Here is an 18,954-nt window from a genome sequence, read left to right on the forward strand (position 1 = left end):
GTCTACTGATGGGCACTTGGGCTGTTTCCAGATCTTAGCTATTGTAAACTGTGCTGCTATGAACATAGGGTTGCATACATCCTTTCTGATTGGTGTTTCGGGTTTGTTTCTTAGAATATGTTCCTAGAAGTGAAATCACTGGGTCAAATGGCAGTTCCATTTTTATTTTTTTTGAGGAAACTCCATACTGTTTTCCATAATGGCTGCATCAGTCTGCATTCCCACCAGCAGTTCACAAAGGTTCCCTTTTCTCCACTTCCTCAGCAGCACATGTCATTTGTTGATTTGTTGAAGATAACCATTCTGACAGGTGTGAGATGGTACCTCATTGTCGTTTTGATTTGTATCTCTTGTATGATTAGTGACTTTGAGCATTTTTTCATGTCTCTTGGCCATCTGTATGTCCTCTTTAGAAAAGTGTCTATTTAGATCCTTTGCCCATTTAATTGGATTGTTTATCTTCCTTTTGTTAAGTTGTATGAGTTCCTTATATTTTGGATGTATCATTGCCAAATATGTTCTCCCATGCAGTGTGCTCCTTTTTTATTTTGTTGATGGTTTCTTTTGCTGTGCAAAAGCTTTTTATTTTGATGTAGTCCCATTGTTTATTTTCTCCTTAGTTTCCATTGTCCTAGGAGATGTATCCATAACCATGTTGCTACGAGAGATGTCTGAGATTTTGCTGCCTATGGGTTCTTCTAGGATTTTTATGGTTTCATGTCTTACATTTAAGTCTTTTATCCATTTTGAGTTTATTCTTGTATATAAGTTCATTCTAGTTCAATTTTTTTTGCATGTATCTGTCCAATTTTCCTAACACCATTTATTGGAGACTCTCTTGACTCCATTGTATGCTCTTGCCTCATTTGTCAAATATTAATTGAGCATAATGTCTTGGGTCAATTTCTGGGGTCTCTGTTCTGTTCCATTGGTCTATATGTCTATTCTTGTGCCAGTACCACATGGCTTTGTAGTATTACTTGAAATCTGGTATTGTGATTCCTCCAACATTGTTTTTCTTTCTCAAAATTGCTGCAGCTATTCAGGAGTCTTTTTTGATTCCATATAAATTTTTGGAGCATATGCCGTTGGTGTTTTAATAATAGATTGCTTGCTTGCATTGTATGGACATTTAAATTATGTTAATTCTATGAAGCCATGAACCATGGTATAGTCTTCCACTTGTTTATATCTTCTTCTATCTCTTTTTTCAACATCCTATAGTTTTCCAAGTACAGGTCTTTTGCCTCCTTGGTTAAATTTATTCCTAAGTATCTTAATTTATTTGTTGCAGTGGTAAATGGGATTGGTTGTTTAGTTTCTCTTTCTGAGAATTTATTATTGGTGTATTAAAAAAAGCCATCAATTTTTGGATATTGATTTCGTATCTTACTACATTGCCAAATTCATTTTTTAAATCTAGTAGTTTTTTGGTGAGAGACTTTAGGGTTTTCTATATACAACATCATGTCATCTTGCGAATGAGTTTTACTTCTTTCTTTCCAATTTGAATGCCTTTTATTTCTTCTTCTTGTCTGATAGCTGTGGCTAGGACTTCAGTACTGTGTTGAATAAGAGTGGTGAAAACGGACATGCCTTTCTTGTTGAAGCTCTTTATTTGACTGTCTATTTTGAATGATAGCCTTGCTGGATCTCAGATCCAGCTTTCCATCTTGGTCTCAGATCCTTGCTTTCCATCACCTTGAGTACTTCATGCCATTCCCTTCTGGCCTGTAGAGTTTCTGATTACAAGTTAGATGTCAGCCTTATGGGAGCTCCTTTGTAAGTAAGTACTTTTCTCTTGCTGCCTTTAAGATTCTCTCTTTGTCTTTAATTTTTGGCATTTTACTTATGACGTGTCTGAGGTGTCTGAGCGTGGGCCTGTTAGGGTTATTCTTGCTTGGGGTTCTCTGTGCCTCCTGAACTCGTTTGACTTTTTCCTTTATCAGGTCAGGGACGTTTTCTGCATTATTTCTTTAAACATGTTCTCTATCCCTTTCTGCCTCTTCTAGCACACCTGCTATCCTAATATTGTTATGTTTCACGTTGTTCCAAAGCTCCCTTAAGCTGTCCTCCTGTTTTTTTAATTGTGTTTTCTTTTTGGTTCTCTGATTGAGTGATTTTTTTCAACCTTGTCTTCTAATTCACTGATTCGATCCTCAGCTTCCCCCTAATCAGTTGTGTGTTCCTTCCAATGTGTTCTTTATTTGTGCTATGTCATTCTTTATTTCTGACTGTTCTTTTTTCATAGTTACTATACCTTTTTTCATGTTGTTGAGCATCTTTACCATCATTACTCTAAACTCTGTTTCATATAAATTTCTTATCCCTGCTTCATTTATCTCTTCTTCTGGAGAATTCTGTTGTTCTTTCATTTAGAGTTGTTTCTGTCTCCTCATTTGGCTGTCTCTTTGGATTTGTGGCTACGTATTAGGTAGATCCGTTATGCCTCCCAATCTCCAGTGCAGGACAGTGTCAAACACTGCTTCTAATTATATCAGGCAAAGACTTTAAGCCTCCAGAGTCTACCTCTTTCTACAGATTGATAGGATTCCACTTGAATGGCTGGCAACAGGGTGGGACAGTTGTTTCTACCTGGAGGCTAATTGTTAGTTTTAGTCTTTTACATGGCCTCATGGCAAGGTGTTTTCCAATAGGGTGTGTCAACTGTTTTCCTCTCAGGCAAGGCAAATGTTTGCATGAGAAAGATGACCTCTGCAGTGTGAGGGAATGACTCAGCACAGGAAACGGGTGTCTGCATTCTGAGCTGTAATCCCAGAGCCCCCTGGCTTCTGCTCACACAGCTCCAGTCCACTCTGCCCTCCCTCTGGCGGAGCACATGGTGAATGACTCCACAGGGAATTTTGTGCTTCAGCCCTTTAAGAGGGTGCCTGAATTTTCAGCCATCACTCCCTGGCAGACAGCAACCCTGCTGCTTTTCACAGCCAGATGTTATGTGGGTACCCTTCTTAGTTCTGGTGCTCTCTACTGGGGGGCCCAGGTTGGGTATTAGACCCCAGAGTTCTCAGTGGCACCCCCCCCCCCACACACACACACACATACACACACAGCTGGGATATCTCTGCAGAACTTCAGCTGCTGTTTCTGGGCACCCGGCCCAGCCCTTTCGTGCCTCCACCCCTCCTACCATTCTCTATGTGGTCTCCACTTTCAGTCCTTGGGTATCAGGGTTCTCTCCTGTGAGTCTTCCATTGATTATTCAAGAAGTTTTTCTGTAGTTTAGTTGTAATTCCAGTTTGTTCCTGGGATCGTGTCTATGCAGCATCCACTTACTCTGCCACCATTTTTAATCTCTGGTCAAATGATTTTTTACAAGAGGGCCAAGACCATTCAGTAGCGGGGAAGATAGTCTTTTCAACGAATGGTGCTGGGATAGCTGGACATCCATGTGCAAAAGCTGGACCTCACTCCAAATAGAATTAACTCAAAATGGATCAAAGACATACATTTAAGGGCTAAAACTACAATACTCATAGAAGAACACATAAGTGTAAATTTTCATGACTGTGGGTTTTTAGATATTACTCCAAAAGCCCAGCAACAAAAAACAGATAAATTGGACTTTAACAAAATTAAAATGTTGATGCGTCAAAGGACATGATCAAGAAAGTAAAAGAATAGCATACACAATGGCAGAGAATATTTGCAAATAATTCTCTGTTAAAGGCCTAATAGCCACACAGCATACATAAGGAACTCTCATAACAACAGAAAGACAACCCAATTAAAAAATGGAGCAATGGACTTGAGTAGACATTTCTCAGAAGTTGTACAATGGACAATAAGCACATAAAAAGATGGTCAACATCATTAGTCATTAGGGAAATATACAGTAAGATAAAACTTCATATCCACAAAATGGCTATATTTTTAAAAAAATGAAAAATAACATGTTGGTAAGGGTACAGAGAAAATGGAATCTTTGAACATTGCTTGTAGGTATTTAAAATGGTGTCTGTCACCTTTGTTGAAAACATTTGGTGGTTCCTCAATAACTTAATCATAGAATTTCCATATGGCCCAGCTCCTAGGTACCCCATGTTCCACTTCTAGGTATATACCCAAGAAAATTGAACACAGGAGTTCAAATAGAAACTTGTTCACAGGCATTTATAGCATGCTGTTCACAGTAGCCAAAAGTTAGGAACAACCAAAATGTCAATCAACAGATGAATGGGGAAACAAAATGTGCTCTATCTATATAATGGAATATTATTCAGCCATAATAAAGGATGAAGTATTGACACATGCTACAACATGGATGAACTTTGAAATCATTATACTAAAGTGGAAGAAGCTAGACACAAATGGCTGCAGATGACTCCTTTCATATGAAGTATCCAGAGTTTGAAAACTTTAGAGACAGTTCAGTAGTTGCCAAGGTTAGGTTAGGGGGAGTGACTGCTTAATATTTTGGAGTTTCCTTTTAGTCAGGAACTAGATAGTGATCACTGTTACACAGCATTGTGAGTTTATTAAGTGCCACTGAATTGTACACTTTATAATGTTAAAATGGTAAGTTTTATATTATTTCATTTAGCTGCAATTTTTTAAAAAGTGCTATAAAACCACTGCAAAGCATTTTAGGACAGTTGAGAAATGTTTATATACATCTATGCATTTTTATGCAAACTTGCCTCCATTACGTATTTGTAAGCAGCTTTGAGATCACATCACGCACACTGCTCTCCACCACTGCGCTGCCTGTCGCAGAGCAGGTGTCCGTCCGCTTCGCTAGGGATGCGGGGCTCCTCACGCTTGAGCAGCTGGGGACAGTGTCAGCATCATGCCTCTGACTTGCCTCCAGTCATGCTGTAAATGTGATCTAAGTTGTATATTTCCATGGACATTTTCTTATTTCTGTTAACTTTGTAGAAATACCATCCATCATGTAGAAGCATTTGGTTTCCTTGAGACAATATATGAAGTGTTGGCCACAGAATATTATGTGATGTTATTTTCTTATGTCTTTTGAAATTTTATGTAAAGGTAATATGTACAATATAATTACTTTTTTCCCAAATCTGCAAAAATGTGTACTTTGAAATCATTATACTAAAGTGCTCTTAAAAATGACTAGTTGAAATATTTGGCAGAATTTCCAATCTTTTCAACCTTTAAAAATTCAGTAATTTAGCCCTGCTGGCATGGCTTAGTGGTTGAGCATTGACCTATGAACCAGGAGGTCACGATTTGATTCCCAGTCAGGGCACATGCCTGGGTTGTGGGCTCAAATTCCCAGTGTTGGGCCTGCAGAAACATCAGTGATTCTCCCTCATTGTTGATGTTTCTATCTCTCTCTCCTTCTCCCTTCCTTTCTGAAATAAATGAAAATAATTTTTAATGAAATTATAAAAAACTTCAGTAATTTAGTCCATATAAAATAAAATAGCTTAATTCTATCTTTTGTTGAAAAAATTTGATTTAAAATTAATATCCATTTTTATAGAACCATCTGAATCATTTACTTCTTTTTTTTAAATATATTTTATTGATTTTTCACAGAGTGGAAGGGAGAAGGAGAGTTAGAAACATCGATGGGAGAGAAACATCAATCAGCTGCCTCCTGCACACCCCCTACTGGGGATGTGCCTGCAACCAAGGTACATGCCCTTGACCGGAATTGAACTTGGGACCCTTGAGTCCACAGGCTGACACTTTATCCACTGAGCCAAACCGGTTAGGGCTGAATCATTTATTTCTATATCTTAGGTAATATAGAAAGTTAAAAAGCAGTTTACAAATTTATATGTATGTTAACTTTATGATTACAACTAAAATACATTGCATAGTAAACAGGATAGAAAGAAATAAAACAAAAGAGTAACTATCCTATCCAATAAAGAGGGAATATGCTAATTGACCCTCACACCGTCGCAAAGATGGCAGAGCCCACAGCCAATAAGGAGGGAATATGCTAATTGACTGCCCCACCCTCAAAGATGGCGGTGCCGCCCTGGCCAGTTTGGCTCAGTGGATAGAGCGTCGGCCTGCGGACTGAATGGTCCCAGTTTTCAATTCCGGTCAAGGGCATGTACCTTGGTTGCAGGCACATCCCCAGCAGGAGGTGTGTAGGAGGCAGCTGATTGATGTTTCTCTCCCATCAATGTTTCTAGCTCTCTATCCCTCTCCCTTCCTCTCTGTAAAGAATCAATAAAATATATTTAAAAAAAAAAGATGTCGGTGCCCACAGCCAATAAGGAGGGAATATGCTAATTGTCACACCTTCTAAGATGGTGGCACCCACAGCCAATAAGGAGGGAATATGCTAATTGACTGTCACGCCCTCAAAGATGGTGGTGCCCACAGCCACAAGATGGCGGCACCCAGTCCCCTCAGTTCCGCTGTGGCGCCTGCCTTTGGAGTGCCCCTGTCCCCTCAGCACCCCTGCTGCCCAGGGCTGGCCCGAGTCGCAGGCAAGCCTTGGATGGCGGCTGCCCAGCCGCCCAGGGCCACCCAAAGCTCAGGTAACCAGGGCCAGCCAAGGCTTGCGCTGCCAGCAGTGGCAGCAGCAGAAGTGTGATGGGGCGTGGCCTTCCCCTGATTGCTGGCTCACCTCCTGCCCCTGAGGGTTCCTGGACTGTGAGAGGGGGCAGGCTGGGCTGAGGGACCCCCCCTCCAATGCATGAATTTTCATGCACTGGACCTCTAGTGGTTTTATAAATATAGTTGTAGGACAACTAATTACTTTATCTATTTTCCAATACTTTTATAAATGGATTCTATGCATGATTTTTAAAATTAATTCAAAATATCTTCATAGATTAAACCAAAAGATAAGTTTAATTTTTAAAAATTATCTTCATGGAGGTTCTCTCTCTCGTTCTCTCTCTAGTACTGTTTTCTTACCTGGTAGCACACTGTAGCTTGATTCTACTCCAAGAAAACTTAAAAAGGATTCAAACTTCTCCTCAGTACTAGAATCCAAGTTAACCATGGGAAGTGCCGCCGTTGTTTGCTGAATTCTAGGCTGTCTGCTGGACCTGTGGTTAGGTGAAGAACTTTTCTTCAGTCTTTTGTAGTACATCTTCCTCCTTTGCTTCCTAGGACTTCCATCATTTTGTCCAAAGTCAGTTTGAAAAATGATAAGCAAAAAAACACAAGACAAACCTGCAAACTTCATGGTTGCGTTTTCACCATCTAGTTTCTAGAATGAGAATGAAACAATTTCCGAGTTAATGGTGACCAAATTTTTACATCTGAAAACTGACTAATAATTGCCTCTATGCCTCAGCAGCAGTCTTTTGAGAAATATCATATATGATATATGGAATCTGTGCTTCAGTATTACTGCCAAGTCAGAATTCAGAATTTTTCCATCAGAATCAGACTTCTAATATCTTTGTCTCCTGACCAGGCATGAGCAGATTTTTTCTATAAAGGACCAGACAGTAAATATTTTAGGTTTCACGAGTCATATGTTCTCTGTCATAACTGCTCCCCACAGCCATTGTAGCAGGAAAGCAGACAGTCCATGCACAGATGAGTGTGACTGTATGCCAGTAAGCTTCTGTTTATCAAAACAGGCGGCGGGTCAGATGTGGTGCTTGGGCCAGTTCCCAACCCTTCTCTGGAGCGCTGAGTTGTAGGATTTCTTTGCACCTGTCTGCCAAGTCATTTTGTTACTGACATTATCTAAAATCCATTTTCTCTGCTCTACTTTGTTGTTCTTTTATTGTCTAACTAGTGGCCCCGTGCATGAAATTCGTGTATATTAAAAGGGGATTAATTAGAGGAAATAATTTAATATTGCTATTTAACCTTTCTCTATAATAGAAGTGTCAGAGATGAAAGGAAATTAGTAAAATGTATATGAAAACCTTCCTCCTGTCAGAGCCTGGGGCACACCATGGGACCCAGAGTCAAGTCCCCACCCACCCACATGTGCCTTAAAATTGTGTGAGACCCAGACCTGGCCGCGCCCCCTCGCCCCACATTGGGCTAGATCCAGACCCGGCCAGTCCCACCCTTGTCAAGCCCCGCCGGGCAGGGGGCGTAGCCTCAGGTCCCCTGGCCCAGCGCCAGGACAGGGGGCGTAGCCTGAGGTCCCCTAGCCCAGACTGGGGCAGGGGGCGTGCCTTGAGGTCCCCCGTCAAGCCCCGCTGGGTGGGGGGCACGGCCTGAGGTCCCCTGTCAAGCCAAGCCAGGCAGGGGGGCGCAGTCTCAGGTCCCCTGGCCCGGTGCTGGGGTGGGGGCACAGCCTGAGCCCCCCTGTCAAGCCTGGCTGGGCGGGGGGTGCGGTCTGAGGTCCCCGGCCTGGTGCCGGGGGGGGGGGGGTCGCAGCCTGGGTACCCTAGCCCAGCACCAGGATGGGAAGTGCACCTTGAGGTACACCGTCAAGCCCTGCCGGGCGGGGGGCATGGCCTCAGGTCCCCTAGCCTAGTGCTGGGGAGGGGGGCTCAGCCTGAGGTCCCCTATCAAGTCCTGCCGGGTGAGGGGCATGACCTGAGGTCCCCTGTCAAGCCCCATGGGGGCAGGGAAGGGCATAGCCTCAGGCCCCTGCTGATTGCTTGTTAAGGCTCCTTATGGGAACTTGACCTCAGCTGTGGGTTCAGCCATCTTTGTGACAGAGTGATGGTCAATTAGCATATTCCCTCTTTATTAGATAGGATAGCTTTATAATTTTATTTGTTGAGGAAGGGGACATGATCGCACTATATAAAAATAATGGGAGCCTGGCCTCATGGCTTCGTGGATGAGCGTCAACCTATGAACCAGGAGGTCACGGTTTGATTCTTGGTCAGGGCACATGCCCGGGTTTCAGGCTCGATCCCGAAGTGTGGGGCGTGTAGGAGGCAGCTGGTCAATGATTCTCTCTCATCATTGATGTTTCTCTCTCTCTCTCCCTCTCCTTTCCTCTCTGAAATCAATAAAAAATATATTTAAAAAAATAATAATAAGGGGAAGTAGCATCAATTATAAAGAGGTAAGAGGGACAAAAAGTAACTCTTAATTAGCTGGTCTCAAGAGCAGCACAGGGCCCTGCAAGTGGGGAAGCTGAGAAGCATAGTTGAGAAACACCTCAGTGCTCTGGGTGAGAGACTGTGACAGTAGTGTTGTCGTCAGGCAGGATGCCCCAGGTTCTGTAAAGTCAGGTGCAGGGACAGGTAAAGAGAAACCCTTCAAAGGTGATTACAGGGGCTTTGCTGGAGGATCACCCAGCCATACACTCTGACCTGCAGAGGGCTTGTGCAGTGTCCATTTCCTGTCTGAGCTTCAAGCTAGCACCCCACCCTCACCTCCGCTGGCAGTTCCTCCCTTGCACTCTTCCCCAGGTTCCCTCACTGTCAGTACTCTGATCAACTGCCCTCTGCACACAGCCAAGGTATGTGGAGGAGAACCTGAAACCCCAGCGATCCCTAAGGACCCAGGATCCTCAAAGTGTATCCCACTCCTCACAGACCTCCTTGATCATCTTTGTCAACCCGAACAAACCTGTTATATTTCAGAAAACATCACTCTGGCTGGTGAAGGGCAGAGATGGGAAAGGCTCCAGGTGGTGCTGCTACAAAAATTAAAACTTCAAACTGCCCTGGAGGGACTTTGAGAGCTCAAAGGGCCAACAGTGGCACAGAGCCTGTCAGCCAGCAACCGTGTTGGGACCTTAGGAAATAACAAGTGACCCTCCAAGCATGTGACTCAGCCTTTCTGGGTGAGAGTGGCCTGCTGACATCCAGACGCTCCTATCTTACAGGTCTGCTTCCAAACCTCGGGAAGGTTGTGGGGATCCCAAGGGCATCTGAAGAGAAGATTGTGTACTGGAGGCAAAGAAGGCCTTCCCTGTCACAGTGCCTAGCACCCAAATGTATATAAAATGGAGATGATCAGTGTCAAGTCCAGCCAAATATTGTGATCTTCTCTGTAAAAACCTATAATGGTTATAGCTAAAACAGAGTTGCCACCCTGGGTTCTTTGCCTCTGTACAGATGTCATTCACTGACATTTCCCCCCACTGACATCTTTTTTCCATTCTGCCATATGGTACATCACCTAGAGGTTAAGAATAAGAGTACTCTTTTGTGGGGGTTTCCATTCCTGCATTACCAGCACTCCTGCCAGTTGGACATCTAGTGATCAGAGTGGATCAATGAAGGGGCGGCTCCCAGAGAAGCTGAAAGTTGGGTAATAGTCACTTCTGAGAGAACTATCAGCCATTACCAATTTGGTAACAAGACTTATCAAGTCTGACTTTTACTGCCAACCAAGATGGAGTAACAGACCACATGTACCTTCCCACCTAAAACAACTGAAAATTTGACAAAAAACTTGAAACACCATTTTCAAATATTAGACATGGAACAGCACAAGACAGGGATCCTGGGGCAGGGTGAGGGGCACAAAATCCAAGGTGAGCCCCTACTTATTGCCTAGAGGGAGTTCAGGGAGGGGACCCAGGCTGAGCCCCATAGTCTGCCTCAGTTGAAAAGACAGACCTGGAGGTCTGGAGACACCAGAGAGGCAAGACTCTGCAGGTCAGAGTACAGAAAGGTGAGAGCTACCCAGAAAGCCACCAGAGACCTCATGTCTTCCACTGAGTACTGACTAGCATCTCTGTCTGAATAAACTCCTCAACACTGGAGAAACAACTATCAGGAAGGAAAAATCGCTGGGGCTTGAAAAAGCCTGGGCTGCAGTGTTGGTATGCCCACCGATCAGAGTGGGAAACCTGTACTTCATAGAGCATCAAGCAGCGTTCTCAGGACACGGGCACAGCAGATGGGAAACAATTCACCCTAAACTAATAGCTGCATTGATCCCACTTAACAAAACTGAACAAGTGTTTCCAAAAGAATCAATACTATCTGCAATAATTTACTATTTCCCAGAACACCTAATGGTGCTTGAGAATTTTTACCAGGCACCCAAGCAGGAAGAGTTGACTCATAATGATGAGAAAAATCAGTCTATTGAGACGAATGCAAAAATGGTTCAACTGACATGATTACTAAGTAAGTTATTAAAAGTTACTATAAATATATTCATGTGTTTAAAAAGGTAGAAGAAATATACTAAAGAGATTGAAATCAAACTTTTAAAGATGAAAATTACAATGTGAAAGATAAAAAATTACATCATAAGGGATGAATAGCACACTAGACATTACAGAAAAAATGAATGATCTTGAAAACACAGTCATAGAAATTATCCAAAATGAAACACATGCACATACAAAAGACTAATAAAAATGTCAAGCAGATCAGTATGTGTCCAAGGAAGCACAGACACATTTATATATAAAGAAATAAAGAGCAATCACTTTTTAGGCTTGATGAAAATCGGTTAAATAGGTTAAAGTTAAGAGGATGGAAAATGTATACTACGGAAGCAAGGTAGTGAAAACCACCCAATCAGAACAGCAAAAGGAATTTTAAAAGAGGATAGTTTAAGGGATATTAAGAATAAAATCATTCACTTCATAGGGATACCAGAAAGAGAAGAGAGATAGTAAGGGCTTTGAAAACTTACTTGAAGAAATAGTGACTGAAAACTTCCCTAACCTGGCAAAAAAATATAGATATACAAGTCCAGAAGCACAGATGGACCCAAAGAGGCCCACACCATGACACATCATAATTAAAATACCAAATGTTAAAGATAGAGAATTTTAAAAACATAAAAAGAAAAGCAGTTAGTTAAATACAACAGAGCTCCCATAAGACTGTCAGCTGATTTCTCAACAGTTTTGCCGGCCATATGGATTGGGAGGAAATATTCAAAGTGATAAAAAGCAAGGACCTACAACCAAGACTATTCTATCCAGAAAGGTTGTCACTTAAAATTGAAGGCAAGATAAAGAGCTTGCCAGATAAGAAAAAGTTAGAGGAGTTTATTACCACCAAACCCATGCTACAAGAGATGTTAAATGGGCTTGTCTAAGAAGAATAAGGCAAAAAAGGACATAAATATGAATAATAAAATGGCTATATACCTATCTGTGCCAGGCCAGCTCAGTCAAGGGTTCAGTGAGCCTGAGTGAGGGCGGTGAAGGATTGAAGAAAAGACAGACAAAGAGAATATGCTGGGGCTTGGTGGATCTCCTGTGCCTGGCTGAGGCCACAGAGAGAGTTCCAGCCAGCAAGCTGAGGCTTTATTTTATAGTTGGAGAAAAACAAGGTAGTGGTCAACATAGTTACAATGTTCTTGTGAGTTTCACTTGTTTTGGCAGCACTTGCTGTACCTCACACAGCCCATTAGCTACCCAGATAGGATCTAGGGAACGTCATAAGGTTGAGCTTAATTATGCTTAGAGGGCTGTGCCCTCTAAACTAGGACTTGTTTGTGGCTTTGCCAACAGGTCAGTCTGAGGCTTAACCCTACAGCCACTCCCTACACCTATCAATAAACACTTTAAGTATAAATGGATTAAATGTTCCAGTCAAATCTATAGCATGGCCGAATAGATAAGAAAACAAGACCTATACAAATGCTTATCCACAAGAGTCCCATTTCAGTTCGAAAATCACACTCAGACTGAAAGTAAAGGGATGGAAAAAGATATTTTATGGAAATAGAAATGGAAATGAAAAAAAAATGAGCTAAGCTAGCAATACTTAATATTAGACAAAATAGTTTTAAAACAGGATATAATAGGAGACAAAGAAGGACTTTTCATAATGATCAAGGTATCAATCCAACAAGAGGATATAACCCTTATAAATATTTGTTTATCCAATACAGGAGCACCTAAAACTAGGTATACCAGTTAATAATGTGGATTTTTTTCAATAGATGGAGTTACACATATGTTGATATATATAAGCATTTGATATGTATGCTATTTTGTTGTATTGACAGCAAGCTTCAAAACTTCAAAAGTCAAATTTTCTGAAGGTGTTAACATCATAGATATTTTTACACTTAAAAATGTTGAATTTCCTGCCAAAAAAGAGCATTTGCGGGAAGTTTTAATTCATTATTTTGAAGAAAAGTGCTGCTGAAAGTTATTGTATACTTCGGGAACATGCTCACTTTGGTGAACATGCTCCATCTCAACTCGCCCCCAGCCGCCCCCCCCCCCCCTGCTGGCCTGGTCGCCTCACGCAGCCTGCTGTTCAGTCGTTTTGTCGTCCGTCACCAACCCCCCTGCTGCCTGGTTGCCCCATGCAGCCTGCTGTTCAGTCATTTGGTCGTCCCTCACCAACTCCGCTGCTGGCATGGTTGCTCCACGCAGCCTGCTGTTCGGTTGTCCATTTGGTTGTTTCAGTTGTGATGGCCCCTGGCTTTTTATATATTTCTAGAGGACTTTAAAGGAGAGATAGACAGCAATACTGTCATAGTAGGGTACTTTACCACCCACTGACTTCACTGGATAGATCTTTCAGACAAAAAATTAACAAGGAAACAGTGACTCTAAATGACACACTGGATCAGATGGGTTTAACTGACATTTTTAGAACATGTCACCCCAAAGCTGCAGAATATACATTCTTCTCAAGTACTCATGGGTCATTCACAAAGATAGACCACATCTTAGGACACAAAACAAGTCTCTACAAGTTCGAGAAGATTGCACTCATATTAAGCATCTTCGCAGACCACAATGGAATCACATTAGAAACCAACTACAATAAAAACGCCCCAAAACATTCAAACACATGGAGGCTAATCGCATGTTATTAAGCAATAAAAGAGTTCCCAGGGAGACCAAGAAAGAAATAAAAAACTTCCTGGAAATGAATGAAAACACACAACAATCCCAATTCTCTGGGACACAACAAAAAATCAGTTCTGAGAGGGAGGTTCATAGCACTACAGGCCTTCCTCAAAAAACAAACAAACAAACAAACAAAAAAAAAACACAAGAAAAATGAATAATAAACTAACCCTACAACTTAAAAAAATTAGAAAGAGAACAACAAGTAAAGCCCAGAGTAAGTGGACGGAAGGAAATACTAAATATTAGAGCACAAATAAATGACACAGATGCTAAAAAATGATACAAAAGATCAATGAAATGAAGATTTGGCTTTTTGAGAAGTTAAAAAGGATTGATGAACCATTAACTAGACTCATGAAGAATCTGAGATTGAGGAACCAAGTAAGTAAAATCAGATATGAAAGTGTTGAAGTAACAACTGACACCACAGAAATTCAAAGGATTTTAAGAAAATAATGTGAACAACTATATGCCAACAAGCTAGACAATGTGGATGAAATTGACAAATTCCTACAAAAATATGGTCTTCCAAAACTGAATCAGGAAGAATCAGAAAAACTGAATAGGCCAATAACAACTGATGAAATAGAAGCAAAAGCCCGGGTCCGGATGACTTCACAGGGGAGTTTTACCTAATGTTCAAAGAAGAACACCTATACTCCTCAAACTATTTCAGAAAATCCAAGAGGAAGGAACACTTCCAAACTCTTTTTTTGAGGCCAGCATTACCTAATTCCAAAATCAGATAAAGAAAGAGAATTACAGTCCAATATTCCTGATGAACATAGATACTAAAATCCTCAATAAAATATTAGCAAATTGGATCAAGCAATATATTAAAAAGACCATACACCATGACCAAATGAGATTTATTCCAGGGATGTGAGGCTGTTACTGTATTCGCAAATCAATAAATGTGATACATCACTTAAATAAATTGAAAGACAAAAATCACATGATCATATCATTAGATTTAGAAAAAACATGTGACAAAATCCAACACAGATTTTTGATAAAAACTATCAGCAAAGTGGGAACAGAGGAATCATATCTCAGCATAATCTATATATATATAAAAGCGTAAGCGACTGTACAACTGGTTGACCAAACAACCGGTCACTATGACGCACACTGACCACCAAGGTGCAGATGCTTAATGCTTCTGGTGGTCAGTGCACTCCCATAGCCAACCTCCTGCGGTCCCTTCCCCCAGCCAGCCGCTCTGATCGCTGGCCAGGCCGAGGGACCCCTCCCATGCATGAATTCGTGCACTGGACCTCTAGTAAAGGACATATGTGATAAACCTATAGCGAACATCATACTCAGTGGGCCAAAACTAAAACCATTTCCCCTAAGAACAGGAACAAGACAGGGATGTCTGCTTTTGCCACTCTTACTCAACATAGTACTGGAAGTCTAAGCCACAGCTATCAGACAAGAAGAAGAGCTAAAAGGCATTCAGTTTGTAAAGGAGGAAGTAAAACTTTCATTATTCACAAGTGACATGATATTGTACATAGAAAACCCTAAAGATTCCACCAAATAACTACTAGATTTAATAAAGGAATTCAGCAATGTAGCAGGATACAAAATTAACACCCAGAATTCTATGGCATTTTTATATACCAATGGTGAATTCTCAGGAAGATAAACTAAACAAACAATCTCATTTACCATTGCAACAAAAAAATTAAGATACTTAGGAATAACCTTAACCAAGGAAGTAAAAGACTGATACTCAGAAAACTACAAGACATTGAAAAAAGAGATAAAGATATAAACGAAGTGGAAGAATATACCATGTTCATGGAATGGTAGAATCAACATCATTAAAATGTCCATACTACACAAAGTAATCTACAGATTCAATGCAATCCCTATTAAAATACCAATGGCATATTTCACAGATCTAGAACAAATACTCCAAAAATGTATATGGAACCACAAAAAACCCCAAATAGCCTCAGCAATCTTAAAAAAAAGAACAAAGTTGGAGGGATCATAATACCAGATATCAAGCTATACTACAAAGCCACTGTAATTAAACCAGCTTGGTACTGGCACAAAAACAGGCATATAGATCAATGGAACAGAAAGGAGACCCCAGAAATCGACCCAAGACGCTATGCTCAATTAATATTTGACAAAGTTGGCAAGAGCATACAGTGGAGTCAGGACAGTCTCTTCTATAAATGGTGTTGGGAAAATTGGACAGATACATGCAAAAATATATAATTAAACCACCAACTTACACCATACATAAGAATAAACTCAAAATGGATAAAATGTAAGATGTGAAAACCATAAAAATCCTAGAAGAAACCATAGGCAGCGAAATCTCAGCTATCTCTCGTAGCAATGTTTACAGATACATCTCTAAGGGCAAAGGAAATTAATGAAAAAAACAAATGAGACTACATCAAAATAAAAGGCTTCTGCAGAGCAAAAGAAACTGTCAACAAAATGAAAAAGGAGCCTGCTGTATGGGAAAACTTATTTGGCAATGATACATCTGATAAAGGGTTACTGTCCTAAATTCATACAACTTAGCAATAGGAAGACAAACAATCTAATTAAAAATGGACAAAGAACCTAAATAGACACTTCTCCAAAGTGGACATATAGAAGGCCAAGAGACATATGAAAAAATGCTCAATGTCACTGATCATCAGAGAGGTGCAAATTAAAATGACAATGAGGTATCACCTCCATCTGTCAGAATGGCTACCATCTACAAATCAACAAATGACAAGTGCTGGTAAGGATGTGGAGAAAAGGGAACCCTAGTGCACTGCTGGTGGAAATGCAGACTGGTGCAGTCATTATGGAAAACAGTATGGAGTTTCCTCAAAAAATTAAATATGGAACAGCCATTTGACCCAGTGACCCCACTTCTAGGAATATATCCTAAGAAACCTGAAGCACCAATTATAAAGAATGTATGCACCCCTATGTTTATAGCAGCACAATTTACAATAGTTAAGATCTGGAAACAGCCCAAGTGCCCATCGGTAGATGAATGGATAAAAAACTGTGGTACATTTACACCATGGAATACTATGCAGCAGTAAAAAGAAGGATCTCTTACCCTTTGAGATACCATGGAGGCACCTGGAGAGCATCATGCTAAGTGAAATTAGTCAGTCAGAGAAAGATAAGCATCACATAAGTATTAAATAAGTAGAACTGAATGAACCAAATAAATTGATGAACAGAATTGATCCAGAGTCATAGAAGCATAGAACAGACTGCAGAGTGTTAGAAGGAAGGTAGGGAGCAGGGTGGGTGGGAAGAGAACAACCAAAGAACTTTTATGCATATATGTATAACCCATGGACACGGACGGTAGTTTGGTTTAGTCCTCAGTTGAGGTGTGGGGACAGGCTAGAAAGGGTCAATGAGCAAAAAAAAGGGGACGTATGTCAGACTTTCAACAGTAAAGATTTAATTTAAAAAAAAAAAAATAGAACCATCTTATTACCCAGCATTTCCACTCTCAGATATTTGAAGAAACCCAAAATACTAATTCAAAAAGATATATGCACCCTTTTGTTCATTTGCAGTGTTATTTAAAATAGTCAAGATATGGAAGCAACTCATCAATAGAATGGTAAATATGTCATACGTACTAGTAAATAAAATGGAATATTACTCAGCTGTTAAAAAGAATAAAATCTTACCATTTGTGACAACATGAATGGAACTAGAGGGTACTATGCTAACTGGAATAAGTCAGACAGAAAGACAAATACCATACGATTTTACTTATATGTGGAATCAAAATAAATGAACAAACCAAACAGAAACAGACTCATAGATACAGAGAACAAACTCCTGGTTGCCAGATAGTACCGTGGTTTGGCCTTGGTGAAATGATGACAAAATTAAGAAAAACAAATTAGGCCTAGCCAGTGTTGCTCAGTGATTGAGTGTCGACCCATGAACCAAGAGGTCAAGGATTCGATTCCTGGTCAGGGCATATGCCTGGTTTCAGGCTCAATTCCCAGTAGGGAGCTTTCAGAAGACAGCCAATTGGTGATGTTTCTCTCTCATTGATGTTTCTATCTATATCACTTCCTCTCTCTCTGAAAATCAATAAAAACATATTTTGTAAAAAAGAAAGAAATACAAATTGGTATTTACAAAATAGTCATGGAGATTTGAAGTACAGCATAGGGAATAAATATAGTCAATAATATATTATAATAATGATGCATGGCACCAGGTGGGTACTTGGCTTATCCAGGAGATCACTTCATAAAATATATAACTGTCTCTTCACTATGCTGTACACCTGAAAGTAATATAAAATAATATGGAGTATTCACTGTAATTGAAAAATAAAGAAAGAAATAAGTAAAAACCTTAGCCGGTTTGGCTCAGTGGGTAGAGTGTCGATATGTGGACTGAAGGTCCTGGGTTCGATTCTGGTCAGGGGCATGTACCTCAGTTGCAGGCTCCTCCCTGGCCTGGGCCCCGGGGCACATGCAGAAGGCAACCAAGTGATGTGTTTTTCTCACATCGATATTTCTCTCTGTCTTTTCCTCTCTCTTCACTCTCTCTAAAAATCAGTGGGATACACAGTGGCCAAGTTATTATGATCTCTGAACGCATAATAATCTGGCCATTCAGTGTGTGTGTGTGTGTGTGTGTGTGTGTGTGTGTGTGTGTGTGTAAATATATATATATATATACACACACACATATATGTATATATATATGTATGTTTGTTTATTTATTTATTTATTTATTTATTTATTAGAGGCCTGGTGTATGAATTCGTGCATGGGTGGGGTCTGGCCAGCCTGGCCAGGGGGAAGGAACATGGGCGGTTGGCCGACCTGCCTGCTGGTCGAACTCCTGGTCAAGGGGACAATTTGCATATTAGCCTTTTATTATATAGGATATACACTGAGTGGCCAGATTATTATGCGTTCAGAGAACATAATAATCTGGCCACTCAGTGTATTTTTGTTTAAATCTGTTTTCTATTTGCTTCCTACTTATCCTGCCTGGGCTTTGGTTGTGTTTTGTTTTGTTTTTTCTATTCTTGCTTGCTCTTTAAAAAATTGATTACTTATTTTTTATTATTACATTAGCAACTATACACCTTTTCTATTCTGTTTTTTTATACAGGTTACCACACACATCCTTGAGTTATCAAGTCTAATACAAATCAGTACCTTTGCCATTTCCTGTACAATGCAAGGATCAGGAACCTTCCACTGCATCCTGGCATGTGTGCTGCTTCTGTCATATATTTTACTTCTTTACAT

At 40.5% G+C, this 18,954-nt stretch overlaps 2 protein-coding genes across 3 annotated transcripts in view; one reads left to right on the forward strand and one right to left on the reverse strand.

Moving 5' to 3' along the window:
• CENPP (centromere protein P) overlaps window positions 1-18,954 on the forward strand; it is a 275,842-nt gene that overhangs the window by 226,168 nt on the left and 30,720 nt on the right. The gene's annotated exons all lie outside the window — the stretch shown is intronic.
• Window positions 1-18,954, reverse strand: part of ECM2 (extracellular matrix protein 2) — a 56,542-nt gene that overhangs the window by 32,938 nt on the left and 4,650 nt on the right. Inside the window, exons 1-2 of one of the 2 annotated variants that reach the window (XM_080668815.1) lie at window positions 7,132-7,167; window positions 6,871-7,004 (exon numbers count right to left, since the gene is read on the reverse strand). In XM_080668815.1, coding sequence (XP_080524941.1) covers window positions 6,871-6,958 — 88 coding nt within the window. In that variant the 5' untranslated portion in view covers window positions 6,959-7,004; window positions 7,132-7,167. Of the gene's footprint in view, window positions 1-6,870; window positions 7,169-18,954 lie in introns of those variants that run through there. The other variant, XM_080668816.1, reaches the window with a different exon arrangement.

The sequence above is a fragment of the Plecotus auritus genome (genome assembly GCF_963455305.1).
Source record: "Plecotus auritus genome assembly, chromosome: 5".
NCBI classification, from domain to species: Eukaryota; Metazoa; Chordata; class Mammalia; order Chiroptera; family Vespertilionidae; genus Plecotus; species Plecotus auritus.